At 38.6% G+C, this 12,499-nt stretch overlaps 1 protein-coding gene across 1 annotated transcript in view; it reads right to left on the reverse strand.

Moving 5' to 3' along the window:
- COL9A1 (collagen type IX alpha 1 chain) overlaps nucleotides 1–8,806 on the reverse strand; it is an 89,763-nt gene extending 80,957 nt beyond the window's left edge. Inside the window, exons 1-2 of the mRNA XM_034431973.3 lie at nucleotides 8,755–8,806; nucleotides 8,284–8,416 (exon numbers count right to left, since the gene is read on the reverse strand). Of these exons, the coding sequence (XP_034287864.2) occupies nucleotides 8,284–8,416; nucleotides 8,755–8,806 (185 nt within the window). The remainder of the gene's footprint in view (nucleotides 1–8,283; nucleotides 8,417–8,754) is intronic.
- Nucleotides 8,807–12,499: the final 3,693 nt, after the last annotated feature.

Below are 12,499 nucleotides of genomic sequence, written 5' to 3' on the forward strand. Positions count from 1 at the left end.
GTAGGTTGGAGAACCGGTAATAACATTGGCTGGCCACGCCTCCAAACCGGTCCCCGACCCGGTCGCCGCTCGCTTACCCCGCCCACCTCATCAGAGGCTTTTTTTTTTACTTTTAAAAGCATTTTTTCTACAACCTCTTCAGCCAAAAAAATGCTTTTAAAAGCAAAAAAAAAAAAGCCTCTGATGATTGCACAGCTCAGCTGGGATCGTCAGAGGCTTCTAAAAGCATTTTTTTCTGCAACCTCTTAAGGTTGTAGAAAAAATGCTTTTAAAAGTTAAAAAAAAAAGTTGGCCACGCCCACCCAGTCACATTACCCCCCCACCAAGCCACGCCCAGAAAATAAGCCACGCCCACAGAATAGGTAGTAAAAAAAAATTTAGAACCCACCCCTGCTCCACACCTGTTTGCACTACTCAGGTGACCCTGAGGACACAGATAAACCTCCCAGTGGTTCAATGACTCTCTAAAAGGATGCAAATGACCATCTGTTCTGCAAGGAATATAAATCTTTCCATTCCCCACCATCCAGTCAGAGGTGAAGAAGCTTCTTGGATGTGAAGTGAAAAGTATTCAAAGAAAAAACAAGAAAGTTCAATTGCCTCCTGAAAAAGCATCTTTGGGACAACCATGACCTGGATGACTGAGAATCTCCATGGATTGTTTTCCATTGGTAGCCTTTGCTATGCTAAATTTCTCACTTGGGGAATTGGATTCTTCTATGTACCTAGGTGCCTTTGTTCTTTCTTCAAAAAGCATCTCAAGAAATTTTTAATTAATTAAGAAAAGAAGACAATTTTTTTGCCGTTAGGGGCCACCGATAGGAGCACACGATTAACTCATCTCGAATGGCTGTAAAGTGTTGAGGTTAGCTTCAGTGATAGCTTATTGGGCTGAAAGCAATGAATAAATCTCATCCTCCATTCCTATATGCAATATTGCCCCTCTGATCTCTCTCCTTGGGTTTGTAGTTTTGCACAAAATCTGAGATGATTCACAGGTTTTATTATAAAGAAACCTTAATCCATTTCTCCTCTGGTTCTGATGTACGTGTTACTTTTTTTCCCTGTGGTGTCTTCATGAATACTGTAAGACCTGAGTATGTAAGTCATCACAAACTGAGAAATCAGATTTATTGTTTCCAAAACAGCATTTCTTATTTGTGACACACAACCTTGTTCTGGCAGACTTTTGTAAGAAAATATGTGGAAGAATTTAACACATAGGTAGATAGGCATTAGTTCTCAAATAAAATCTGTTTGTGTTCCCAGCTTCTACAAATGTAAAACATCTTAGGTATATAGTTTTAAAATATTATTTAAAATGGGCTATCCAGCACAGATCCAATTGATTTTATTTGCAAAATGCAGGACAAAGCAGTCCTAGCTAGAGTCTATAAATTCTTCATTCTGGTCCCCAAATCCCAGTGGGCTCCTTGCAAATAAACAGAGTAGCTGGCTAGTTGTTTTTTTAATTAACTAATTTGATAGGTTTATACTTGGCCTATGTTTCAGGATCTCAAGTGACTTACACAGGGATCTCCCTTCACTTCATTTCACCTTGATACAACAAGCTTATGAAGTACATTGGGCTGGAAAAAGGTGAGTCCAAAATCATAAATTGCACTTTTCTGGTGGATTTAAAGATAACACAATACCTTAATCATTATATCATGCTATAGAATCAAAGTAATAAGAGTTCTTTCCTGTAATCATTACAAAGATATTTCAGATTCTAACTATGTTTTCTCTGAGTTTCAAACTAGCCAACCCCGGTCATTGCCCTAAGCGTTTAGGTACTCCACTTCTTCAGAACACAAAATAGCTGAGTCAGAATTACAGTTTGATTGAAAATGCTAGAGGTAATTGTAGTGATGTCTGGATCATCTATTCATCCCAAGCACAGAGATCTACAGGACCACTAGATAAAATTACACTTCAAACAAGCTTTAAAACCTTTAATTTCATTGCTAACGATGATCAATTTGCAAAAGGCACATAAGCTTATATGCAAAAGTGCAAAAGGGCATTCTTCTATATACATACAAAATGTTTAAAATTCAAAATCTTTCACAGGCTGTTTTGGACTTGAAACAAGGGATCCGAATTCAAACCAGAGTGTTTCACTTTAAAACAAGTGGAATTTTAAATGTTCTGCATGCTACTACTTCCTTTGATATTGCCTCCATATCTGTATCTGTTTGTATATTCTCTTCTATATGTCAGAGTTCCAAGTAACACCCCCAACAAAAGATGGCTTCCAGGCCTGACACTATATCTGTTATACAAATATACATACATACATACACATGCACTCAAATATACATTATGGTTACTTTTCTTTCACTACACATACCTATACACACATAAACACATCCTTGCTCATTTATGCTATACCTACTTCCTTTTCTCCTTCTATACTTTCATATATTAATAAATCAATTGAATAAACAATGAAGTAATCCCAACTCCATGCATCAGTTAATAAGAATCTCTTCATATGACTCAGCATAGCATCGTGCTAGATGAGCATATGCATTTCAAATTTTGGACAATTGAATCAGCCAGATTGATAGTGGGATTTTTTTTCTCTCTCTCTTATGCATTGGCAGTGCTGTCTCATACCAGATTAACATTCAATCATTTTGCCTCAAGGATTATGGATGAAATCCAAACACTGGATTAACATACTGAAATAATGACTTTAGATGCCCTTAGTTTGACTGGAAAACTATATGTCACCTCTTTCAGGCTATAAATTCAGGCTATATGAATTTATATTATGCTCAGTCCTTGCTGGAAAATATACCAGCCATAGGAAGTTCACTTTATTTATTTATTGGGGGAAAAGAAAAACTGATAAAACAAAACAGATAAACTTCTGCTTTTTATTAGTTTCCAAGGTTTCCTTGGAGATATGCAAATTGGAAGCAGTGAGTAATAATCAAAAAATTATTTATTCTGAAATGAATCTTGCCAATGCCAACAAATACTGAATATACATGTTAGCATTTATTAGCCTACTCTTGATGCAGCATTTGTAAACGTATTTTATTTTATTTATTAGAATATTTCATAACAAATAAGCTAAGACAAATGAAGTAACATTAATTAACTGCAAGCTTCCACGAAGACAGAATAGACTATTTTAATAAACAGTACAAACAACACCCTCATTCTAATCCTGATATTTTTAGTGTCCTCTAAATTCTCCCTAGTTACTCCTTAAAATTATCTTTATATATGCTCACTACATCTAGCAATATTGCAAAGGAAACAATGATTAAAAAAAACAATAAGTGGTGTTACTTAGAAGAGAAAAGCAAACTATTCAGAACAGTGGTGGGTTTCAAAATTTTTTACTACCAGTTCTGTGGGTGTGGCTTGGTGGGCGTGGCAGGGGAAGGATACTGTAAAATCCCCATTCCCACCCCACTCCAGGGTAAGGATACTGTAAAATCTCCATTCCCTCCCCAATCCAGGGGAAAGTTACTGAAAAATCCCCATTTCCTCCCGATCAGCTGGGACTTGGGAGGGAGAGAATAGATGGGGGCAGGGCCAGTCAGAATATTTACTACCAGTTCTCCAAACTACTCAAAAGTTCCGCTAACGGTTCTCCAGAACTGGTCAGAACCTGCTGAAACCCACCTCTGATTCAGAAGTAGAGAAATATTTTAATATTTTAGCTAATGCCATTTTAAAAACTGGACTCAATAATTCTTCAGCACTTTCCCATCACTAGACTATATGAATCCTTGAGCAAAAATAAATTGCTGATTGCAAGTAATGCTGCCAATGCATCAGTGAGGCATACTCAAATATGAAATGCTGCAGCCCTATACATTGTCACAAGAGAAGAACATTGCAACCACGTTTAAAACATTGATGAGTAGAAGAGATTTATTTTAAAACATTAAGCATTGCTATTCTACCTTACAGAAAAGTCTACTGACCATCAAGTCTCTGAATACGGAACTGTTCTTCTGGCACATAAATTTAATTAATTAAATAAATAAATTTCAACACATAGAATTCATCTACACCTTTTCAACTAAGCTCCCCCACCCCCCAAAAAAAATTCCCATTCTTTTTGGAAGATTGCAAACAATCCATTAGAATGTTTACTGTTTGATATATGACTTGTGTACTCCAATTTTTCATGTTAACTCAAGGGCTTTACAACCTTACAAGACTGCTGCAGAATTCCATTATTAATCTTTTAGCTTTTGATAGAATGCAGTGTTTCTAATTGAGCTTTTAATGAGAACGATTATGAAAAGATCAAGCAAGCATTCCACTGATAACAAAGACCTGGGGAAACAAATGAGAGAATTTATGCGATAAAGAAAAAATGCTTTAAATGCTTCAATTCAAATTTACGAATATATCCTCAGTCTTTTTCCTCTTAAAGATTGCAGTCTGTTCAAACTCAAGAAATCATTTTAAAAATGTATGTTTGGGTGTGGGTGGAAAGTATACCTTGAATACATGGGGCTCCCCTTGAGGAGCACCCAGAGGCTCCAACTGGTGCAGAGTGCGGCCGCGCGGGTGATTATGGGAGTGACGTGGCGCTCCCATGTAACACCTCTCCTGCGCGAGCTGCATTGGCTCCCGGTGGTCTTCCAGGTGCGCTTCAAGGTTTTGGTTACCACCTTTAGAGCACTCCATGGCTTAGGGCCTGGTTATTTATGGGACCGCCTGCTGCCGCAAACAGCCTCCCACCGGCCGGTACGCTCTCACAGAGAGGGACTCCTCTGGGTGCCGTCGGCCAAACAATGTTGGCTGGCGGCCCTCAGGGGGAAAGCCTTCTCTGTGGGGGCACCTACTATCTGGAACGAGCTCCCCCCAGAGATACGGAGGATCCCAGATCTGCGCACCCTCTGCCGCGCTCTCAAGACCTTTTTATTTCACCAGGCTGGAGTGGCCTAACCTCTCCCATTCTCTTTTTAATGTAAATTTTAATGTAAATTTTAATTTGTTCTTAACCTGGGGTTTTAAATTTGTCTTGGGGTAAATTGATTTAATTCGATTTTACTTCTGCTCTTAAATTTTTGTATTCTATGTGTTTTATCTTGTGCCTGTTCACCGCCCTGAGTCCTTCTGGAGTAGGGCGGTATATAAATCAAATAAAATGAAATGAAAATGAAAATGAATATTACCCCACTGTCCAATCATTGAAGATTTTTAAGAAGTGATTGGACAGCCACTTGTCAGGAATGATATAATGTCTCCTGCCTGAGCAAGGGTTGGACTAGAAGACCTCCAAGGTCCCTTCCAAATCTGTTATTCTGTTAAATCTGTTTTAATACAAGTAAACCTTGAAATAATTGTGGGACTCTACATAGCTACTCAGATTTGAAAATGTAGCTGTTATTTGTACCTATTATTGTTTGTGAAGGGAATAAATGTGCAAAGCTGCTTGAAAAATGCTATTATATAAAGAAAGGTTTCTACAAGTAATTAATAAAGCTGAACTGTAAATAACCCCTTCTGGATTAAGTTGCCTGCAAGAAGCTATAAAGATGCATTCTTGTTTTTCCCTTCAATTTCTGGTGATAAATTCTGATATGAGGGATTTTGGCAAAATACGATAATTGAATTTACCCTTATCTACATGACAGTTTTCCCCTAAGCCTACCTCCAAATTAATTTTACATTAACATTTTTCTCACAATGCAAAATTCAACACAGTGCAATTCTTATATTATTATGCTGCAAAGAAACACATGAAAAACAATAAAATAAAGCCTATTGTTGGAAACATAGGAGGAAAAATAGGAAACTGGGGAAAAACCACAATAGATTCTGAAATAAAGCCTGTAAGAGATTAGATTCAAATTTGGATGCATCTGACAGAAGCTAGCTACATTTCTACTTTTGTTAGTAGCATTTTTTTAATCTTAGGGATTAACCCATAATTCCAACTACTTTTGCAATTCCTTGAGGACAAGTGAGGAGAAATCTGTCAGGATTTTTAAAACAACAGCAACATTCGTACTAAATTATAATCATCTCTGTCTAGGGATTCCAACAACAAGAATACAACCACCACAACACTAAAATGAGTCAGTTACAAATCACACAAATGCAATGAGAGAAAAAAGCCAATCTACTGAAGCCTCTTATAGCAATACAATAATTGAGCATCTTTCAGCACCAGTTTTGGTGAACAGCACCACTAAGCTTCCACAGCCGCTAGATGGCGGTAGGTCCAAGACCTAAATTTCAAGAAAATAACAGAGCCCTTTCAACCATATCCAGACAAATTATAGAAAAGCTCACACATTCCCCACATAATAGCTGGCCACTGTTGTGTCCCAGACTAATATTAAAAATAATTACATGCTTCATGTAAAAATAAATGATAGTGCAGTGTGGTGAGGGATAACAGCTTTATTAGCCGGATTTAGGGACCAATGTATTACCCACATTCAGGTTAGGTGATCTGAACAAAATACGTTCTAAACTTATTTGAGATCTCTTCTGCAATTCATTCATGGGTTGAACACCCCCCTTTTTATTTAACTCTTAGAATGATAGTCTTGATGCCCAACTAAACCAGATTTCATGACCTCTTGACAGCCAACACAGGTTTCTGATTGCTGGGTAAATACTTTAAAGGTTTAAATGGTTTACTCTGCAGAGCAGAAACATGTTTTATCAGAATATAGCCTTTCTCATTTAATGCTGTCCAATATCCTTGCTTAATGTTCTTCATTTTTAATTCCAAAATAAATTAAAAGTTTGGCAATGGAAAGTTTACACAGTCAGGCATCAAGGAAAATAGCATTGGGCCTTTTATAAATTTTAGGAAAGTTATCTCATTCCCATTATATATTTCCAATAGATATTTGAAAAGAAGTTACTGAAATATGAAGTACCAATGTATGTATATTTGGACCTGAATATAAATATCAATAAATAAAAACCATGACATATACCCATGATGGCAAACCTATGGTACATGTATCACAGATGGCACGCAGAGCCATTTCTGCAGGCACGCGAGCGGTCATCCTAGATCAGCTCCACCGTGCATGCGCGCGCACCTCCCAATGGCCAGCTGATTTTCAGGTCTCTGCCGTGCATGCAGGAAACACACACGCATGTCCATGCTGCTCCACCCCACCCAGGTGTTTCCAAGTGGCCTGTTTTGGATGCCAGGTAAGTACAGGGCTTACACGGAGGCTCTGGGAGGGTGAAAAATGGGCCTACTGGAGGTCTGGAAATGGGCCATTTCCGGCATCCGGAGGCTTCAGGGAGGCCTGCTAGGCCCAAAACGGGGCGTGGGGGTGACACACATCCATGTGCAGGGGGTGGAGGAGCGTGGGGGTCACACGCACATGTGCAGGGGGCTGGGGCAGCACAGGGGGTGGATTGCGCATGCATGCGCAGGGGGCAGGGCCTGCGTGAGGGCATTGTATTATCGGTGTGAGCACACATGCGCATGCTATCGCACACGTGTGCACGCTTTTGGCACCCAAGGAAAAAAAGGTTAGCCATCACTGATATATACATTTAAAAAGTGGTGCTAGAACTATAGGGTTCTATTGCACGGAATGGTGGGTTGCTACCAGTTCGCTCCAGATCGGGCAAACCGGTAGCAGTGGCAGGAGGCTCAGCCCACCTGCCCAGACACTTCTGCGCATGCACAGAAGCGTTGCACACACGCACGAACGCCCACAAGCAAACTGGTAGCGACGGGTTTTGAAATCTGTCCCTGAGGGTAGTGTTTGCCTGGTGATTTTCTCCCTATTTAGTGAATATGTGAAGGGTGTATAAAAATGATCACACTAACTCTGCTCTCACACTTTCACCATTCTCATAATATATCAATATATATCAGGAATATAAAATTACTGGGAAATTTCTTTTGTGCTCGTAAGCTCCCCGCTCAATTAGTAGCCCTAAATTTGCCAGCACTATAATTGTCCAAAAGGGTATCAAACACAGCTATTATTCCTCAACATGAGAAGGGCAATTGATTTATATTTTTTTAATTTATATTTTCTTTATTATTTTTACAAATAACTCAAGGTGGCAAATATATCTAACACACTTTTGTCTCCTATTTTCTCCACAGCAACAACCTTGTGAGGTAAGTTGGTCTCAGAGTGACTGACCCAAAGTCACCCAGCTGGCTTTCATAATTAAGGAGGGGCTAAAACTCATGGTCTCTGGCTTTCTAGATTGCACAATGTCTTTCTTTTCAAAATGGCTGCTCAGTCAAATAAATAGACAATCTTAATAGAAATAATACGAAAAATAAATTTTAAAAAATTTTACCTAGTAGGAATCCTGAAGTCTGCTTTGGTACCTAATTTGTAAGCAACTTGTAAAGATGTGGAGCCCACCACACGTTGGATAATGCCTGTGGAAGCAGCTTTATCAAGCTGGAACTGCGAAATTAAGTCATAACCTAAAGTAAGGAACACAAATATTTAAGAAAAAAATGAACCATAAAACGATGTAGTTACAGTAGATCTTTTTACCCTGCTATTTTTTCTTTCGATATGTATTTTCTGATTAATTCAACTTTGCTGCTGTTCAAAATTCAATTTAAGATAGTTAAGTTTCTTAATAGTTCACATTAGAAATATAAAGGTATATCACCTTGAAAATAATTAATGATGGTATAATTAAATAATATATAAAGCCACATTCACTTCACAGAACAAAAATAAACGGCCCTTAAAAAAGATGTTCTGTGTCAGTTTATATGAAGGAAGATATGTGTAATAACTTGCATTTACTTGCCTGGTAGATCATCCTGGCCAATCTTGGTTCGTGGGCAGAGGTCCATCCTCATGTTGGAATTGAATGTTATTGGAAACCCTGCAACAAGATTAGACATGCTGCAGTTACTGTATCTCTGTCCACTTTACTGTTGAGTGGTCTATATGACCTGGAACAATCTCCTTAGAGGGAGTTCGCAGAAAACAAATCAATTTATTTATTTAGGATCATGTATAAAAACTTAAAGTACAAACAAGTTCACACTTCGTACAGCTAAAATCAAAAGAAGCTACATTCATGAAGTCAAATGATGCTACAGGTGAGATAAATATATATTGGGGAAAGCCATGGAGAATCTCAGTTCTTTCCCTGCTATTTCTGAAGGTCCTCTGTCTTCCCTAAGGTAGGTTTGTACTAGAAATAGTTCTGTAGTGCAGAGTTGTTTGTGGTTTGGACAACTTTAAAAAGTTTCTACCTAGATAGTTAGTGAAGTTCATACCTACACTAAAATCAAAATAAGCAAGCGCCAACTCTGCTTTTGCAAAACCTGTCAAAGTTTTGGCGTTCTTCCCTTTTCCTTTCATACTTCAGATATTTTCTCCTTACTCTTTCTTTCCGCGTGTTTGATTATACAACATGCTCAGTTACATGAGGGCAAGTGTGGGAATCATAACTGAAGGTTCCTTGCAAGAACAAACAGCCATTTCACTCTCTCTAAAGCACCACTGTGTGTATGTGGAAAGGGAGGGAAAAAAATCTCAGTCTATTTAGTCAACCAACCTCACCCGTCCTAAAAAAAAATGAAAAGGAAAACTAAACATTGGTTCCAGTTAGCTGTAGAATTCAACCTATGCACTGTTTCAAGTCAAATTGGAAGATCCCACTGGAGGCTGGAAGAAAGACTTACAGTTTGAATGGAGAACTTTTTTTTCCTGACCGCAAAAAGCATTTTGTCTACTATTCCAAGAAATTTTCTTACAGTTGGTTGATCATATTATATTTCTAGGATGACCTTCTCAGATTTAATGCCCTCCAATACAACCACCCGGTATCTCAGCCAGCATTATCAGTTAGATGGAAATTTGGACAAATGTAGTACCCGCACATCTGGCAGGCAGTAATAAATTTAGGAAGGCTGTCCTAGAAATGCAATGATAGTTCTTTGCAATTCTTTGCAAATTTGACCACTTTTTGTTTAGATAGTGCTTGGAGATGTGTATGGGTGGGTGGGTGCACATCTGCGTGTATATATAACAACTTCTATAAAATATTGATGTTCATATTTTTAGACAGTATATTAATGTTCCTAACTCCATTCCATTCATATCCTCTCCATATTGTTCCAATATAATCTTTAATCGTGTCTATTCCCAGATCTTTCGTTTCAAAAATGTCATATATTTCTGTTCTTTTTTTAATGCAGTAATAAAACAGAAAAATGTGTCACAACGGAGAGATTGGCAGAAAAGTCATTCATCAGATTCTAAGTTATGCAATTTCTACTTTTGGTTTCTTTTCTCATTCATTGTACAAGAAGCCTAACTTAGCCCTGTAGCAAATCAATCTACTGTATCTCTTATCTATACCTTAACACAATAAGACGCTTTTGATTACCAAACATTTAGTTAGTGTAATGAAGACGTTTCTCACTTGTTTGCCCTTGAACAGTAACTGATGTCAGAATCTCCAGAAAGCAACTCACAGAAAAGAGAAATTGATACTGCCTGCAAGGAGGAAAAAAAAAAAAAAACCTCTGAAACATAAAGGTAGACTGCCTAATAATTTCATACATTTTCATTTCAGAGTCATGGATATATTCTACTAACTTAAATACATAATTCCATGACATTTATTTATTTATGAACATTTAGTTTGCTGCCCAGCTCACTCTCAGTGACCCTGGATACCCTTACAAAGATAAAAACCTAATATAAAAACAATAAAAAAGCAATAACCAACCCCCTCCAGCCCCACTCCCAACCAATCTCCATAAACCTTCCTTTACACAATAGGCAAGCAATTCTTCTTAAAACATTTCAGGTCTACCACATTTTATTTCTCCATTCAACAAAACGGTTGGAGTTGGAGTCATTCTCTCAAACATCCTTTCTTAACACATACATGATTGCCATAGGGAAATAAAAACAATAATATAGAGGTTCAGATCACATAGATTATTTTAAATACAGTCCATTGAAGTTTCTCCATTTTTAGAGAGTGATTCTTTTAGAAATAGATTCAATTGCTTACCAGCTGTTCTTCATGTTTCCACCTTATCTTGAGTGGTAGAAGACTAGAAAATTATTTTGGGTTTTGTCCCTATTAAACAAAGGTTCAATGTGCCCCAGGGTCTCTCTTTCCTCTGCAGGGCATCTGTGGAGGAATGGATGTCACACCTCTGAGACAGTTTTAATGATCCTGATGGAGGTGGGCACTAGGCAAGCTTACGTGTCCTAGGCTAGAAGGGAGGGTGAGAAGATTTTGGCTGGGACATACAAGGAGGAAAGGGTGGGGGCAGGGGTGGGTGGGGGATTTCAGTAGAAACGTTGGGCTAGCCATACTACCTAGCAAGTGGTGGAAGAAAACTAAAGGGAAGGAACTAAAAGGAGAACATGAAGGGCTGGTGCCTGGAACTGACCCAATAAAGTTTATGTATATTTTGGCACATCTACTCTTCAGGGTAAATTTAAACCCTTGAGGAAAAAACTTAAATGTGGCAGCCACTCCTGCAGTACAGGAATTTTGCTGAACAGAATCAGGCAATTTATGCAGGATTCATAGCTCAGGTCTGAATCTCCCCAGATAATAATGCAGATAACCTAGTTCAGTTTTCTGTAGCAGCTGGTTAATAAATCCGCTACCCCTCTTCAGGTTAGCTGTATTTTAAATATACATACTGTAATTGTGCCTGCAGATATTTTTCTGTAGCTGGAAAAAGCAAGAATTCTTGATCCGGAAGAATTAGATACTGCTTGGGTGGATAGAAATAATCTTTAAAAAGCAGTTAGGACAATATTCTCTATATCAGGGCTGTCAAACAACATTGATCCTTTGGACAGTCCCATTGACCCGGGGGGGGGGGTCAATGTGAACCACTTTAAAGAACCCTGCTTTAGACCTTGGGTGGGATTCCACTAGGGGTTTCCCAGGTCTATAAGCTAGACTTGAGCGTTGAATTTTTTTTTTCTGAAGTAGGAAGATGTCAACCCTGTGGCTGACTTAGCTGCATGGGTGTGCCTATGAAGTCATCAAGAGTCTAGCTTGACTCAAAAGTCGTTTTGAAATCTTTTCATGATGTACCTAAGATAATTGTCTTTGTGACGACAACACTGCAATCCTTTCCCCTGGATTTATGGTTAGAGCCAGCCTTGAAATGAAAGCACGAAGTGACAAAGGTTGTTATTTAATTGATTATAACCCTGTATTTTTATTCCAAAGGAGACGTAATGACTGGATTGTCAGTTTCAGATTTTAAAAGGGGTGTGTGCACTAGGGGTGAAATTCAGCCAGTTCTATCCAGATCGCGCGATCCGGTAAGGGCTGACTGTGCGAAGCTCCGCCTACCCACACGGACGGCATGACATCCCTTTTTTGCGACGATTTTCAGCCTCTGCACATGCAAGCCTTCTGCGCATGTGCACAGAACACTTTGTGCATGCACAGAAGGCTTTGTGCATGCACGGACAATGGCACGTGCAAGCAAAGCGAGTGCAAGGCACGCGCGCATTTACAAACTGGTAGGGAAGGTAAGTGAATTTCACCCCTG

Source organism: Pantherophis guttatus, chromosome 1 (genome assembly GCF_059756535.1).
Source record: "Pantherophis guttatus breed Tessera chromosome 1, ASM5975653v1, whole genome shotgun sequence".
Lineage (NCBI taxonomy): Eukaryota > Metazoa > Chordata > Lepidosauria > Squamata > Colubridae > Pantherophis > Pantherophis guttatus.